At 38.2% G+C, this 17,750-nt stretch overlaps 1 protein-coding gene across 2 annotated transcripts; it reads left to right on the top strand.

The window, feature by feature from the left end:
* Positions 1-8,320: 8,320 nt before the first annotated feature.
* Positions 8,321-17,520, top strand: LOC149818611 (potassium transporter 6-like). Of its 2 annotated transcripts, XM_089985654.1 has the most exons (9): positions 8,321-9,013; positions 9,691-9,925; positions 10,030-10,275; positions 10,361-10,414; positions 12,584-12,844; positions 12,923-12,975; positions 13,883-14,006; positions 14,092-14,346; positions 16,338-17,520. In XM_089985654.1, exons 1-9 carry the CDS (start codon positions 8,975-8,977, stop codon positions 17,387-17,389), a joined length of 2,319 nt encoding a protein of 772 aa, XP_089841780.1. In that variant the 5' UTR covers positions 8,321-8,974; the 3' UTR covers positions 17,390-17,520. The 2 variants fall into 2 exon arrangements, with proteins under 2 accessions (XP_089841780.1, XP_089841781.1); XM_089985655.1 differs by lacking the exon at positions 10,361-10,414.
* Positions 17,521-17,750: the final 230 nt, after the last annotated feature.

The raw sequence follows: 17,750 nt of genomic DNA, 5'->3' as shown, positions 1-17,750 counted from the left end.
ATCGTCAAATGAAGAGCCATAGACCGAGAAATCGTCCATGAAGATATCAAGGACATCATCCATCATATGTGAGAAGATCGCCATCATGCACCACTGAAATGTTGTCGGGGCATTGCAGAGCCCAAACGGCATTCTCCTATAAGCAAAAGTGCCATATGAACAAGTGAACGTCGTCTTCTCCTGGTCCTCGGGATGAACGACCACCTGGTTGTATCCTGAATAACCATCCAGGAAACAAAAATACTGCTGACCCGCGAGTTTCTTCAAGATCTGGTCGATGAACGACAGAGGGAAGTGATCCTTCCTAGTTGCATTGTTCAACTTTCTATAATCTATGCATACTCGCCATTCTGTGGTAGTTCTCATGGGGACACTTTCTCCTTTTTCATTCATCTCTACAGTGAGCCCAGACTTCTTGGGGACAACCTGGGTAGGGCTCACCCACTGACTGTCGGAGATGGGATAAATGATCCCAGCATCCAACCATTTGACTACCTCCTTCTTTACTACCTCCTTCATATGGGGATTTAGTCTCCTTTGCGCCTCTCTTGAGGGTTTAGCCCCCTCATCCATGATAATCCGATGCATGCAAAAGGAGGGGTCTATCCCCTTCAGATCTGTCACCGACCATCCAATCGCCTCTTTATGCTCGTGCAAGACCTGTAACAACTGACACTCCTGTGTGTCAGTCAGGTCTGCGGAAATAATGACGGGGAGAGTCTGATCCTTGCCTAGGAAGGCATACTTGAGTGAGGCCGGTAAGGGCTTCAACTCAAGCTCAGGCGGACTCTCTATGGATGGTCGGGCCAGCTTTTCTACCAATTCAAGAAGCGGCTCGAAGTGCCAGATCCAACTCAGATCACCTGTCTGACTCTCTATCGACCCATGACAATCTTCTTCGAGTGATTCATCAACCTCCTCCTGAGGTGGATCACTCAATAACCAGGTATGCTCTGCTTCTACCAGGTCCTGAATGAAGTCGACCTCGAAAGAAGCCTCCTCGCCGGCAGGTCCCATCACTGCATGAAAGATGTTCAGCCTCATCTTCCTGTTGCCAAATGAGACATCCATCGCGCCTGTGCGGCAATTAATGCACGCATTGGCAGTGGCCAGAAAGGGGCATCCAAGAATGATGGGAGTCTGTCGCATATCATTGACTCCCTCCATATCTAAAATGATGAAGTCGACAGGGAAGTAGAAGTCCTCTACCTTGACTAGAACATCTTCCAAAATCCCTCGCGGGACCTTGATTGATCTATCTGCAAGCTGCAGGGTCATAGGTGTTGGCTTCATCTCCTTTAATCCAAATTTGTCATAAAAGAAACTCGGCAAGATATTGACACTTGCCCCAAGGTCGAGCAATGCATGCTCGACAGTGATGTCTCCTATGACACATGAAATAATTGGAGTCCCTGGGTCCTTAAGCTTTGGTGGGGTTTGATGCTGCAACACCGCACTCACCTGCTCAGTCAAGTATATCTTCTTCGGCACTTGTGACTTTAACTTTATTTTTTGCGTACAAAGCTCCTTTAGAAACTTTGCGTATGCAGGGACTTGCTGAATGGCATCAAGCAAGGGGAGGTTTATCTGGACGTGCTTGAATATCTCAAGCATCTCCTGCATGTTCACTCCATGCTTGCCTAATGACTTCGGTCTCTCTAGCGCCTCAGGAAAGGGGGCTTTAGGAGTATAGGACTTTGAAGGCTCAGTTGGTAGAGCCCTCTCGCGTTCCTGAGGTGGGACGGTAGGGACAAGCTGCTTCTCACTCGTTCTCTCTCTTTCTTCCGCAGCCTCCCTCGCCTGGTATTGCTTCCCATTCCTAAGGGTGATTACCGCTTGAGCCTGCTCTTGATGAGCATCTGTCATGTGCAGACCATGCATCGGCTCCTTACCCCTAGGGTTCACCACCGGTTGGCTAGTTAAAGCCCCCTCACTCCGCCTGCTAAGCACCTCGGTGAGTTGTCCCATTTGCGTCTCAAGCTTCGCAATAGAATGTGTATGGGAGCTCAGATTTGCCTTGATATCCGAGAAGGCTTGCAGCATCTTATCCTCAAAGGACTGGCTGGACGAAGGCTCCTGAGACTGGGGTTGATTATATGTAGGCTGAGTTGAAGGGTAGCTAGTTCTCTGAAATCCAGGCGCATAACTGCCTTGCCTGGGTTGGCTTTGGGAAGGGTTGGGAGGTTGGGCTTGTGGATTTCTCCATGAAAAATTGGGATGGTTCGGCCAGCCCGGGTTATATGTACTGGAATATGGATTGGGTGCGGGCCTAGCAAAACTCTGCGCCATCTGAGCTTGCTCCTGGACAAACTCAGGGTACTGTGGCGCAACGGGGCAATCAACAACATGGTGTGCAGGGCTAGCACACAATGCACACACCTGTAGGACTGGAGAGGGACCCGACAACAACTGATCCAATTTCTAGGACAGTTGGTCGACCTTGTTTTGCAACTCAAGGTGCATCCTTATCTCGAATATACCAGCCTTCTTCGTGCCATCTTGCACAGGTGTGACCCTCTCAGATCGTGAAGCAGAAGCATGGTGCATGGAGTTCTCGCTCAAGGTCTCAAAAAGGGCCCATGCTTCATCTTCACTTTTGAGCATAAAAGTGCCCCCACAGGCAGCGTCAACCATTTGACGGTTCTTCTCAGTGAGACCATCATAAAAATATTGCACCAGTTGCCAGCGGGGCACCTGGTGGTGGGGACACTTGCGGAGAAGATCTTTCATCCTCTCCCACGTTTCATGAAACATTTCCCCCTCGATCTGTGAAAAGCTGGTGATGGCTTTTCGATACTGGTTCGTCTTACCAATTGGGAAATATTTCTTTAAAAACTCCCTTTGCATATGTTCCCAAGTGGTAATTTGAACTGTATCGAGGGCCTTCAGCCAATGCTGGCTTTATCTTTAAGGGAGAAGGGGAATAATGTCAACCTTAACACGTCATCTCCAAAATTGTTGATCCGCACCCTAGAGCAGATCTTGAGAAATTCGTCGAGATGGCGGTATGGGTCTTCGTTGCTAAGGCCATAAAAAGAGGGTAACATCTGAATGACACTGGCCTTGATTTCAAAATGGTTCGCTCCCACATCAGGTCTTGTGATGCAGGAGGCAGGAGTGTATGTGTTGGGCATGAAGTACTCCCTAAGAGGATGGATCAACTGCTGATCTTCAGCCATGGGGCTGGATTGATGGGCTCTCCTAAAGAAAGATTCGGGATCCTCAACAAATTCGGCAAGCTCAGGTTCAAGCGAACGTCGCCCGTGCATGCACCAAAGGGTAGACCGGTGCAGCAACCGTCCTAAATTGGGTTTTTCTACCTAACTAACGCGCTAGCGGCCAAACCACACAAACCACAAAGCGAGTAACAAAAACAATTACTGAAAACAAGAAATAAACAAGCACCACGCAGTTGCACTCAATAGAGAATTTATAAAAATGAAATCTATGTGCACGGTACCAATCGTGCACAGTCACTTCTAAGGGGATCCTAATGGGTGAGCTGTGCAGAAAAGTAAGCTTGTCTCTACGGTATGCACACACGTGGTTCTAAGCCTAAATGCGAAAAACAAACTAAACAATCCTAATTAAAGAACTGAATTAAACTAACAACCTATAAATACGAGAACAAACACAAGGCAATAAAGTGAATACTAGTATTTCGCCGTTTCCCGGCAACAGCGCCAAAAATTTGGTGTGAGTTTTAAGAAAACCCTTTTCAAAATAATATTTTTAATGAAAATCTAATGAAAGCCAGACACCAAATATATAAAAACCGGCTCGCACGAGTAGTGGAGTCCGGGTCGATCTCAGGGAACGGGAGATACTTGTATTCAACACACACAACTATGCTACTCTTTATTGCCCAAAAAAAAAAATTAATGAATAACTAAAGAGTGTTTCCCTACACAGAGGGCTTAAATGAATAAAAGAATAAAAATGGCCTTATTACAACCCAATGAATTGAATAAAATCCTAGTCTAAAAGGAAAGGAAAAAAAAAAGTCTTCAGTAATGAGGTCTTCTTGTCTCCTTTTGAGACTTTGCTTTCCTTATTTATATATCACTTTATGGTCCTCCTGAGGAATCTCTTGAGAAGCCTTTCTGAGGGTCTAGGGAAGGATCTTTTCACACGTCAACCGGTTCCCTGCAAAGCACAAAGCAACACAGCAGCACAAAAAAAAGTATCTACGAGAAAACTAAAAAAAAAAACAAAAAATGATATCACGAAAAGTCACACAAATATAAATGAGATAATCTAAACTGCACTAAGTGATAGCACACTGACTATGAACTAACTTACAACCACCTACCCATGAGATGCAGAATATACCATTATGCATAAATCCTAATAACCAAGACTGGCAACATCACATTAACCTAACTACGCATAAACTCAAATAAGAATAGACTAAACTAATTTAATCTAATTTAATTAAATGCACTGGATCAGTGGAATAAAAATTATGTTGCTATGAAGTACACAATACCCAACTAACATTAACTAAAGCATGCTATATTGAAAAAACTATCTCTACGGGCTGACAAATCCAAAAGAATATCAAACTTAATCAAATTATCTAACTACTTCAGAATTCAACACTATGCTAATTAACTATTATTAATACTAGCATTCATGTAGAACTACCCAGCATTACCCAGAAGCTTGTGAAATCAAGAACAGACGCTAATAACATAGAATGCTGACCAATATGAAAGATACTTATTCTACCTACACTAACTTAATATGCTGTTTGCAGAAATTGACTCACTAACAAATACACAACCAAAACTTACCTTACTGACAGCTAACTAATCCAAGAACCCAAAGGACGTTGCTGATCCTAAAGCAACTACACAACTAATCGGCAATGTTACGGCTAAGGCTACACAACAGAAGAAAAGAAACAAAACTCTGCACTACAAAATGTTGATTAATAAATCACTATAACTGTGGTATGCAGGAACAAAAGAATGAAAGTAATTAATGTCTAATAGCTGTTGTTAAATGAAAAACTAGAACACGCTGGAAAAACAAAAGGAAGGATAATAGAAAAAAAATTCTCTAATTTTTTTTTCTTTTTAAGATGCAATTTGCAGACTAACCTATATGCCTATGCTGGAATGAATCAATGATGCTATGCTATGTTCCCTACACTATGAAAAGAGAATAGACACACACGGTAACACAATGAAAGAAAGAGAAACAAAACAAACTTGGTGGACTCGGCTGGACTGGTTGAGAGAAGAATGGTCTCTCCCCATATCAGATCATCACGCTGCCCTCCTTTTGCTGATGGAAAGATGAACTCACCGGTTAGAAAAGAGGGAAGAAGAAGAGAAGAGAAGAAGAAGAAGAAGGGGGAAATAAGGCACGGCTGAAGAGAGAGAGAGAAATCTAATGTGGAAAAATAGAAGAGGCTAATGGTGGGCTGGTGGAGAGAGAGAGGTGGGAGGCGTGAATTCCAAAGAGAGAGAGAGACAGCTCTTCCTTCTCAACTTCCCTTTTTATAATAGTTTAATTAGGTTTTGGAATTTTTTTTCAAAAAGAGCCTATATATTTTTCAAATATTTCAAACAACTCAATTTTTAAAAGTATTTCCCAAAAACTTACTTAATTTCTTAAAAAGGCACAGAAAGGGTTCACATTGCTCAATTTAAAATTTGATAAAAACTTTGAAAACCTTCGCAAACAAGCATTTTTTAAGCAATTATTGACATGATCATGCATGAAAAATATATGAATTTATGTGTAAAAATTATGCATGATCAGGTATGAACAAGATTTTCATAGTTTCTTTGCAAATTTAACTTGCAAATGCATTTAGTGTGGTCCATTTGCTTGGAATCAACTATTGGATCATCATAAACAGATCAAGAAATGCTTTTTTTTATGCTCAAATATTTACAAAAATTTTAAGTTGTTGATTTTCAAGCCTTAAAAGATCCTTCATATACATTATAATCAAATGATCCAAGAGTCTGTTACGATAAAACCAAGCATATAGATCGCATCCGTATGGTAAAATTTTAGAAAAAATTAAAAAAAAACTTATAAAAATCTTAGTGTATACCAGTCTACATATTTCAATTATTCTCTCTCTCTCTCTCTCTATATATATATATATAGTAGGGTGTATCATCAGACACCCAAAGTGTTTGATGATACATCAGACCATTTTGCACAAATAAAGCTTTTTAGTGGCGGTTCAAAGCTGCCTCTAAAACTCCATTTAAAAAAAAGGATGCACGGTGTGATGCTGCACATTCGACTTTCATGTGACGAAAGGGGGTTCGATGATACCCCTTTCATATATATATATATATATATAGGGTAACTGAAATATGTAAACCAATGTAAACGGGTATGCATTGAGAATTTCATAGGTTTTTTTATTTTTTTTCTAAAATTTCACTGTACGGATACAATCTAGATGCTTGGTTTTATATACAAAGACTCTTAGATCATCCAATTACGATGTATGAGAAGGATCTTTTAAGGCTTGAAAATCAATAGTTCATAATTTTTGTAAATATTCAAGGATACAAAATCATATTTCTTGATCCGATTACAATGATCCAATAGTCAATTCCAAGCAAATAGACCACACTGAATGTATCTTCAGGGTTAGATTTGCAAAAACCCTTTAAAAAAATCAGTTCATACTAGTTTACATATTTTGCTGGTTTACTTATTCTAGTTTTCCTATATGTATATATAGTGAGTGGTAGGTGCTCAATCCAAACTCAAGCGCATTGACCGTCCATTGCACGCATGATAAAAAGTCAACATGCAAAAAATAAAAAACATCATGAAAAAAAATATGATAAAGTGCAAAAAACATCTTTTAGTGATGCTTTCAAAGTGTGCTAAAAACAAAACTACAATATCGTGCATGTCCCTGCTGGGCTTTTAGTGGCATTTTAAAGTGTTGCTTGCGCGATGAATGGTCAGCGTGATTGAGTGCAAGTTGAGCACCTATGAATTGAGCAACTACCAATTTTCCTATATATATAGGGGAATGAAAACCTTCTCAATGGGAACCCTCCCAAACCTCCCCATAAAAAAAATAGTGTTTTTTTAAAATTCTTACCATACAAATGTGTTTAACACGATTGATTTATTATAAATTGATACTTGGATCATGAATTTTGGATAAAAAAAATAATATTTTGAGCCTAAAAAATTGTATGCCATTGATTTTGAAACTTATAAAAACCTATCCATGCATCGGAATCAAATGCTATAAGAACTAATTCCTATAAAAGCAAGCATATAGATCACATCTGTACAATAAATTTTTTTAAAACAACAACAAATTCTAATAAAACGTCCATTGAGGGGGCATGAGAGGGTTTTCTATTAGGAAGGTTTTCATTTGGGAAACTGAAATATGTTTGGTGGTAAGAATTAAGATTTTCATAGGTTTTTTTGCAAATCCAGCCCTGCACTCAGCATGGTCCATTTGCTAGGAATTGATTGTTGGATCATTGACAGCTTTTGATTTTCAACCTTTAAAAGATTCTTCTTATACATTATAATTGGATGAATCAAGAGTCTGTTTTTATAAAAACAAGCATCTATATCATATCCAGTAATTTTCTTTTTTAAAAAATGAAAAAACTTATAAAAATCTTGATTCATACCAATAAACATATTTGGTTTGTAAACATAATTTAGTTACCCTATATATATATATATATATATATATATAGGGGTGGCAATCGGGTCGGGTTGGCGGGTTGGCGTGTAAGCATACCTCAACCCGAACCCGACCCGTTTATTAAACGGGTCGGCTGTGGCAAACACGAACCCGACCCGTTTAATAAACGGGTAACCCGACACGACCTGCCAACCCATTTAATAAATGGGTTGGGTCGGGTAAACGGGTTTTAAGGTTCGCGGGTCAGGTTGGCGGGTCGGGTTGGCGGGTTGACGGATCGGGTTGGCAGGTAGGCAGGTTGGCGGGTCGGGTTGACGGGTCGGGCTGGCGGGTCAGGTTGGCGGGTTGACAGGTCGGGCAGACGGGTTGGCGGGCTGACCCACCCGCCTAACCCGTTTATTAAACGGGTCAGCCGGGTTAGCGGGTTGGCTTAAGCCCAACCCGAACCCGCCTAAGAGGCTCGTGTCAGAAATTGCCACCCCTATATATATATAATCTCTAGCAAACAAACATGAAAACAAATTGACCTAAATGCGCATTGCGTGCACACTTTGCCCACGCACACCTACCCATCACTGATATATCAGACATACATCACACGTGTAAGGATGTGAGTGTGGGTGCGGTGTTTCATGTTTTGGTATCTTGTTATCGGGCAGGTTACGTGGTTGCATTTCACTAATGAAAGAGGAAAACAAAATATTCCCCAAGGCCTCAAAATCTAGAATAATGTTTGGTGGGGATCTCATATTGTCAAATAAGAAAAAAAAGGCGGGGCATCCTTTTTCTCTTTCAAAAGTAAATGTCTTTTGGAAGCACAAGTTAATTCTTTTCTTGTGTTGTGGAATCAATCATCCTTTTTATTAGTCTTTTGCTTGCCTATGTTTGTTTAGTGTTTTTTGAAGTGCTTTGTTGAGCACTTGTCATCAACAAGATGGTTGAACTGCTTGTTGGACTTGGAGAAAAGAAAATTAAAAATTGAACTCACCTACTATTAAATTTCTGACCATCTAATAGACACCAAAATTGAAGATTCTTCTTCTTTGGTGCTATAGCTGAAGTGGGGATTGAATCTTTTTGGTGGTTTTGCACAAGGACAGAGAAAAAGCAAAGTTGGTTATTCTTTTCCCGTCCCTCCAGTGGGCTTCAGAGGTTGAAAATGCAAAGAAGTGGGTTCTTGAGATCGATGCTTGGTGATATCTCTTTTACTTCTGGGAGGATCTGTTTTGGTTGGTTTTGAGTGGATGGTGCATTGGGTTTTGAGGTTGCAGACTGGAGATGGGCTAGCTGGAATTTTGGCTTCTCATCGTCATGGATCTTGAAAGTGGGATTTACAGAAACCAGGTCAAGGTACTCTCTCTCTCTCGCTGGTTTATGTATACTGTGAATTGAGAGTTTAGATGGTTGATTTTTGTAATCAAAGCTTTCAGTGTTGGTCATGGCTGTCCTCTCAAGGTTCATTCTTTCATCATTGTTTGTTTTGCATCTGGTTTTTGGTTGTGATTCTTTAGAAAAAAAACGAAAACCATTTTTTACAAGTTGAAGATTTTTTTTCATGCAATTTCTTTTATTTGATTTTCCTTGAGCCTTCTAGTAGTAGTATCGCAAATGAATTTCTTGTGCTAATAAAATCTTCTCTGTCAAGGAAAAAAATGCGCTTGTCATCACCTTTAACTGATACTAATTCGAGCCTAATTATTTAGATGAAAATAGACTGAAAAAACTCTCTTGGTTGTGTTGGAAGTGTTGTTAAAATGCTCATTCTTTTCATTTCAAAGTGTGATGGAACAAAAAAATGGTCTTATTTTTAATTTTGTGAAGACAAAAATGATACAATGTATTTCTCAAGCTGTTTAATGGGGAAAACGAAGGCAAAAAAAAGTGTTTGAAATTTTCCTCGATTGGTGGTAAATTTTTTTCTAAGAAAAATATTTATTTTTTATTTTCCGACTGAGAAGTATGACGGGTGTTGTTCAACTGAGCACTCTGTTTGGTGAATGATCTAGTAGTTGTTTTGGTGTTAACAGAGAGAATCGTGGTGGTCTGTACTGACGCTGGCATATCAGAGCTTGGGTGTGGTATATGGAGATCTGAGTACTTCCCCCTTGTATGTGTACAAGAGCACCTTTGCTGAGGACATTCATCATTCTGAGACTAATGAAGAGATTTATGGAGTGCTGTCTTTTATTTTCTGGACGCTGACACTGGTGCCTCTTCTTAAGTATGTTTTCATAGTGCTGAGGGCTGATGATAATGGGGAAGGTAGTAATCATTAACAAGTAATTTGCTTGTGCATATGTATATGTATCTTACATGCATATGTATGCTGCTGAATACTGTTTCCAATGTTCTTGTTTTAATTGCAGGTGGAACCTTTGCTTTGTACTCTCTTCTCTGCAGGCATGCCAAAGTTGGCTTCTTGCCAAATGGTCAGCTTGCTGATGAAGCGCTATCAGCATATAAGAAAGACGTGTCTTCTGATCCTGGGGCTGATTCGAGGGTAAAGATGGTGCTTGAAAAACACAAAGTCCTGCAGAGCGTATTACTGATGTTGGCCCTACTAGGAGCTTGCATGGTAATTGGTGATGGAGTCCTCACACCAGCAATTTCTGGTATTTCTTATCTTAATCTTCCCTCTGTCTTGTTGAATTTAACCTTTTGATTCAGGAGTCTTTAATTTTATGTTGGATTTTGCAGTTTACTCTGCGGTATCAGGCCTTGAGCTCTCAATGTCAAGAAGGCAGCATGAATGTAATTATTGCACGATTGTATCTTTAGTTAAGACTACCATTTTATATGTTTGATATTACTTTTTGAATTTTGAGTTTTGATATTGTTTGGAAATCACGTGTTATGCGAACAATTGCTTGATAATTAATCGATTCATCAACATTGACATGTACTTAGTCAGGCCCTGCAAAATCAGGTCAACCTGGAATAAACATGGATACTGTCGGCTAAAAATGTGATTTTTTTTAGAGAAAATCTATATGATTATATTATGGATATGTTGTAATGATTCAAAAGCAAGATGACTTGACGTTTTGAGAGCTTTGTGGATTGTAAGCATAGTGATGAATATTGCAATATTCCAAAAAACATTGCCAAAGTATCATGTGATGTTTATCATCTATTTTGAAGTCAATATCAGAATATATGGAAAATATCATGATACAATTAAATGAAAATATCACAATTTTATCATGATATTTACATTCTTATTGGTAAAACTTAGGAAAAATCAGGTTTTGTGTGTTCACATATTTTTATAATTGTATTTGTTTTTACTTATTTTTCTGAATTTTTAAATTCAGCTGCTTAATTGCAATTCTAAACTTTGTGAATATGATTGTGAGAATAGAATATTGTAGGTTTTTCTGCAAAAAGTTGACTGTGAGATAGTCACCTGTCATGTATGATTGGTTAATACTTCTAAGCGACTTTTCATATTGTGTTCAGTAGGCAAATGAAGTACCTATCTGGTCTGTTCTGATAATTAGAGTATGGTACAACAGCTAAGCATGTAAAACCAACGTTTTATGGGCTGCCTCAAAATTCATTGTACAGCTGTCTTTTTTAATTCTGCTGCTTGATAACTAGGCATAGCAATCAGCCAGCTCTTTGGATTCAGCTTCCTAATCAGATATTCCAGGAAAGACTAATGAAAAATAACTTTTGTGTTAATAATGAAAACAGTGTTGTAAGTGTCGTACAATCAGTGTTGTAAGTAACGTACGTATTGTTTGATATGTATCATATTTGTATCAGGTGTATCATATGATTATTGGATGTTCAATATTTTATGTACTTCATCATTGTTTGATATGTGATGTTATGATTATATTTTATAACTTATATTATTGTTTCTTTCATTATGAATTTTTTAGAGTTTTCTTAAATGTTTTGAGTTTTTTTTTAGATTTTTTTAATAAAAAGATATGATTTTTATGATGCAATACACATCTTATTTTGGGCCCAGCTGATAGGACAATGATATGCTTTTTACAACCTTGGATGAGACCTTGCAAAATTTTCTACTTGATCATATTTTATTTTATTAATTTTTTCTTTTTAATGTCTATGATATAAAATAAACAAATGACAAGTTCCTGAGTAATGTTGTTTTACAGTAAGTGATTGGAAGACACCGATTCTATCACTTTTCCTTCCCCTATATCAATCAAGATCATGGACTTCCCAAGTTTCACATTGTACAAACTTGGAGTCATGAAGAAATAGATCATGATGGAAATAGACAATCAAAGTTAAAGAGGAAGGACCACAGTTGAGCCATTAACCTCTAAATCTGGCTCAAATTTTTTTCCCAGGCTAGATATTCTAGTATTTTGTCAAATTTGGGTATGTCAAAGATTGTATATTTCATTCTTCTTTTTGGAGATGCTAAGGAATACACATGCACACATCCCTGTGCACACACAGAAAAAAGAAACCAGTGCACATTTTGTGCTATTTGTTTGCTTTATGGGTTTTCCAATCTTTTGCATATTTTGGATTTATATTTAGAGGATATTGATTGTCCAGTGCAATTCACCTAGTTATCAGTCTTAAGAGTTATTTAGTTTAATTTATATTTTATACTAAAATTTGTATGGTGGCATGCACTTTGGTGCTTCTCTTTTCTGCAACATCATCTAATCCAAGTTAAGAATAACTTCCTTCTTCAAGCAAAAGGATTGTTCTTATTTCGGGTTCCTTTTACAATTGCAACTTTGCAAGTCTTTTTATTTGGTGAATGGATTTAATAGTCCAGCATCCACGAGTTTCATGGGTCCAGGACCCAATTTTTTCCTCATTTCACATGTGATTGTTAGCATTTTCCGATGCATATTATGTGCCAGCAGGATCACATGCTTGTGCCATTCTGGTGGCTTGATTTCTCAAATATCGGCAGTTTTGCAGATGCAGAAGTTCTTATTGCATGTATTATACTGGTGTGTCTGTTTGCTCTTCAACATTATGGCACACATCGGGTAGCATTCCTCTTTGCACCAATTGTCATAACATGGCTTTTATGCATCAGCCTGATTGGTGTTTACAATATTGTCCACTGGAATCCTTATGTATACCAAGCGCTTTCTCCATACTACATGTACAAATTCTTGCGGAAGACACAAACGGGTGGATGGATGTCCTTGGGAGGGATCCTCCTGTGTATCACAGGTAGAAATCTATCAAATGTAGACTCATTCTTCTTGATGATAATGCACAACTCAAAAATTTGCTATGTTGTTTTTGCAGGCTCTGAAGCTATGTTTGCAGATCTTGGACATTTCTCACAGTTATCAATCAAGGTATAGGTCAAAACTCCACACAAACTACTTCCTAGAGCTTGAGCTTATTGTCAAACTAAATTTGCAAAACATGGCCATGTGAGTTTGGTGGTTGCATAGGTTTTGCATATTTTTTTTGTTGTTTATGTGTCCACCGAGCAAAGTATTATTTGATTGGCATTTATATATGCTTTGTCATAAACAAGTAGGAAAATTTCCAAAACCTTCTAATTCTGATTGTATTCACATCTAAGGATTTTTTTTTATGAACTTGTGCACTTTCTAGCTTCTGACATAATTTCCAGTGCTTCATAGCATCCTTTGTTTTAATGGCATGTATGTTTGAATATTTCTAGAGCATTCTAACCCAAAGCCAGTGCTTGAACACGTTCACATGTATAGACATGTTACTTTGATATTTCATTTTCTGGTGTTACTGATACTGTGGTTGACTGGTTTTTTCCTAGCCATTAGGGCTGCAAATGGATCAGACATGGTCAGATATCCAATCCTAGTCCGACATGTTATTTCCAGATATGGATTCTTTAAGTAAAACCTGGATGTGCATTCAGATGTGTTCAATAGGATTACTTTTGGATTCGGATCAGCATTTTATGTCAGATTTGGAGTTGATCTGAATAAAAAATCCAACCTGATTGCATTTTTTACATGTAAATAGCTTGTTTTTGTTCTATTTTTTGCAGATCCAATATTACCACATGTATTTCGGATTTGGATTCAACCTTAGCTCCTTCAATCTGATTAGGATCTGAATCGAGATCCAGATCTACTGTTTACACTTTGGATTTGGATTCGAATCTGATAAGATCTGGCCTGAATCTCACTCGTTTGCACCCTTACTAGCAGTCCTTAATTCTTATGGTAATTGGTCTGTTGAAATTTATCTAATAATTTAAATCTTGTGCAGCTTGCTTTTACATTTGTCGTCTACCCTTCACTGATCCTTGCATACATGGGACAAGCTGCTTATCTATCAAGGCATCATGTCATTCAAACTGGATATCATATAGGATTCTATGTATCTGTGCCAGGTACTGTCATTACCTTGTGGAGCATCTTTGTCTCAAGTTAATAGCTGAATCAATTCTTATTTTTATGATAATTGAATTCTTTCAGAGATTGTAAGATGGCCTGTACTAGCAATAGCTATACTTGCGGCAGTAGTTGGGAGCCAATCTGTCATCACAGGAACATTTTCTATCATTAAACAGTGCTCTGCACTAAGATGCTTTCCAAGAGTGAAGATTGTTCATACATCAGATAAGATACATGGTCAGATTTATATACCAGAAATCAATTGGATTTTAATGCTTCTGTGCCTTGCTGTTACTATTGGGTTCAGAGACACTAAGCGCATGGGCAATGCCTCAGGTAACATGTTAGATGCTGCTACATTTTGATTCTTAATTTGAACTTAGGTCAGTTTCTACCTGGATTTTGACTCTTACTGGTTTCTTATTCAGTGACATCTTTTGCAGCTGCCCCTTTCTTTAGAATGGAAATGTTACAACAACTATTAAAAAATAATTATTGAAGGGAAAGACTGAAGAGCTTGAAGAAATTGTATAACAGAAAACTAAAAGGAAAAAGATATATGACAAAGCATACATCAACTGGTCTACCTAAATTCTTTGCATACTAAATGCTTAAAGCATTTTTTTACTAATTAATTTATATGGTGCCGGTAGCCTTGCATGTGTTCTTTGAACCTCTGAACTCCACAGTTAACCCTAAGAATATTGAAGGGCAAAGGATATTTATCATTTCTTTGACTAGGTTTGATGAAATTTCTTTAGCAACTCCTAAGTTGTGAAGAATTGCCATAAACTCAATTTTGTTGTGTCGTTTTCTAGATCGAGGGTAATGTAGTTGTTCTTCCAGTGAATACCCACAAATTGGCTGTGTTCATTTATTCACAGACGATAAAGCTTGAATAATCTTCTAATACCTTTTCAGTTCATTGCATAGGTCCTGGGTCTACATTTTCTTATTTCTTTTGACCCACAGTGTTCTTGTCAATCCTATTTTTTTCTTCATGGTCTTTGTTCTTGTCGTGTTGCATGCTTTTGATAAATCGGGTGTCTGTGTTAGCTCAATTAGAAAAGAACAGTGTCATTGAAGACATTGCATGGGTTTATACTGTTAGACACCAAATCTCTTGATATTTAAAAATATTGCAATTGGTGAAAGAAGGAAAATATTGCATTACTTTGAGAAAAGGTTAACTGATAAGATCATGCTAATGTCACAATATTTTTGTGTTATTTTCTGAGAGTCAGTTTTTTGAAAAAAAAAATTGAATTTCTTATTTTTTTCATTTTCAATGCTGTTTATTTTTTAAAAGTCCCCAAGATTTTCATGAGAAAACCTACTTAATTTTTAAATTTTCCAAAGGAAAAACACTTGTTTGGGAGTTTTCCACCATTGCAGGATACCCTGTTAAAGCAAGGACTTTCAGAATCTATAAAAGTATGAAACTACTGACTAAAACCTTGACAGGGTCTGTAGAACATAAGAATTCTAAAATTGCATCAGACCTTTTTATCTATATGTTTTTTTTTTCTGATAATCTAGCTATATGCTTTTTATGTTATGATATATCAAAGGTTAAAAGCTTGTAGGGCTTCTAAAGATTCTTGAAACTTAGATTTATTTGCTAAATAAGTCACATTCAATGGTTTTCTCTAGTTGAGTCGGTAAAGTTTAAGTTTGACATGTTTATTGTCCTTAGTGCTTAGATCTATCAAGGCATATAATTTTCTTTGGCACTTTATGGAGTCGACCGAAACCCCTTGAATCTCTGATGACAATGCAACTTGCAGGAGTATTTGGTCAGAATTTCAATTTTGAGAATTATATCTTGTTTCTAAATAGATGATGCTGATTTTGACAGTAAATTCATAAGCCTCTCATTTGTCAAACTAGGTTTGTTTCATTTGTCAACCTTTTCACAAATAGTAGCTTGCCGGTATGGTCCATCATAAGCCTCTCTTTTCTGAAGAGGCCTTTAGTGGCATGAATTTTATCTTCAATCCCTGTTTTTGTTGGCTTCTTTTAGTTTTCCCCTTTTCAAATGACCCAGCTTAAACAAGTGGTTTAAATAGCATTTGGATGGAATTGCTAATATCTTGTATGCGTTGTCAAGTATTGAGAATCTCTTGATAAAATAAGCGAAAAAACATTTTACTAGCACAAAAGGGTGGTTTAATCTAGAGATGTTGAATAACAAACGTGATCCAAAATTTTTGGGGAGTTTATGCTAGTCTGGTTATTGATGGAAAAACTGTTTTGTTTTGTTGCTAGCACTTCCAATGGCTGGTATATTGTTCCTGACATTACAAGTCTGCTTATTCTTGATGCAGGCTTAGCAGTCATAACTGTGATGCTTGTGACAACATGCCTTATGTCTCTGGTAATCGTTCTTTGCTGGCACAAGAGTGTCGTCTTTGCCATTTGCTTCATATTCTTCTTTGGATCTATTGAGGCACTTTACTTCTCTGCATCTCTCATCAAGTTCTTGGAAGGTGCTTGGGTTCCTATAGCTCTTGCTTTCACATTTATGTTAGTCATGTACATATGGCACTATGGTACTATCAAGAAGTATGAGTTCGATCTTCAGAATAAGGTCTCCATGAAGTGGTTGCTTAGCCTTGGACCAAGTCTTGGTATCGTCCGAGTACCTGGCATTGGACTGATACATGCAGAACTCGTTACTGGAATCCCAGCAATGTTCTCACACTTTGTCACTAACCTCCCAGCATTCCACCAGGTCCTAGTGTTTGTATGTGTAAAATCTGTTCCTGTCCCATATGTTCGGCCGGAAGAACGGTTCCTTGTTGGCCGAATTGGGCCAAAGGAGTACAGGCTCTATAGATGCATAGCTCGATATGGATATCAAGATATTCACAAAGATGATCTAGAATTTGAGGAGTTGGCATATAGTATAGCGGAGTTTATCCGATCTGGGCAGCAAACTTCATGGTTGATGGATGACTCAGAGACGGATGAAAAAATGACGGTCATCGGAACACCAACAGCAGATTCGATCCATCCTTGTATGGAAGAAACTGCAGAAGATCTACCAGGTTCATCGAGCTCATGGAACGAGTTGAGCACAAACAGCTCACCGGTGGCTGTGAGGAGAAAACAAGTCAGATTTGTGTTGCCAGAGAGCCCAGAGATGGACGCAAGTGTGAGGGAAGAACTGCAGGAGTTGATGGAGGCAAGAGAGGCAGGCATGGCATTTATACTGGGCCATTCATATGTGAGAGCAAAGACGGGATCAAGTTTCTTGAAGAAGTTGGCGATAGACATTGGTTATGATTTCCTAAGGAGAAATTGCAGGGGTCCAGCTTCTATTCTCAGTATTCCACATACATCAACGCTGGAAGTAGGGATGATTTATCATGTCTGACTTGGGTAAGACGTACTGATTTTCTGCTTTTTCATTATAAAATTATTCAGTTTTATGACTTAGAGAGGAAGTTGTACAAATGCATACTTTCAGCTTGAAAAGATAGAGCCACGAGAAAACTTTCCTTTTTTTACAGTTATGACCATTTTTATTGACACAGTGGCACCGAGCCCTTATTGCAGCTGATGCTATCAGCTGCTTTACTTTGGTACCAACACATGGTTGAGCGATCCTACTCACATCCGACCCAGTGCCAGGCGGTTTGCCCATTCATGTTGCTTTTGGGGGGTGGATCCATAAGAATGCATTTATCTCAATAACAAATAAACCCAATTTGGAAAATCCTATATTAAGAGCTAAA

Source organism: Nuphar pumila, chromosome 13 (assembly GCF_984573655.1).
Source record: "Nuphar pumila chromosome 13, dmNupPumi1.hap1.1, whole genome shotgun sequence".
NCBI lineage: Eukaryota > Viridiplantae > Streptophyta > Magnoliopsida > Nymphaeales > Nymphaeaceae > Nuphar > Nuphar pumila.
The sequence above is the reverse complement of the archived record's forward strand: the minus strand, read 5'-3'. Positions and strand labels throughout refer to the sequence as shown.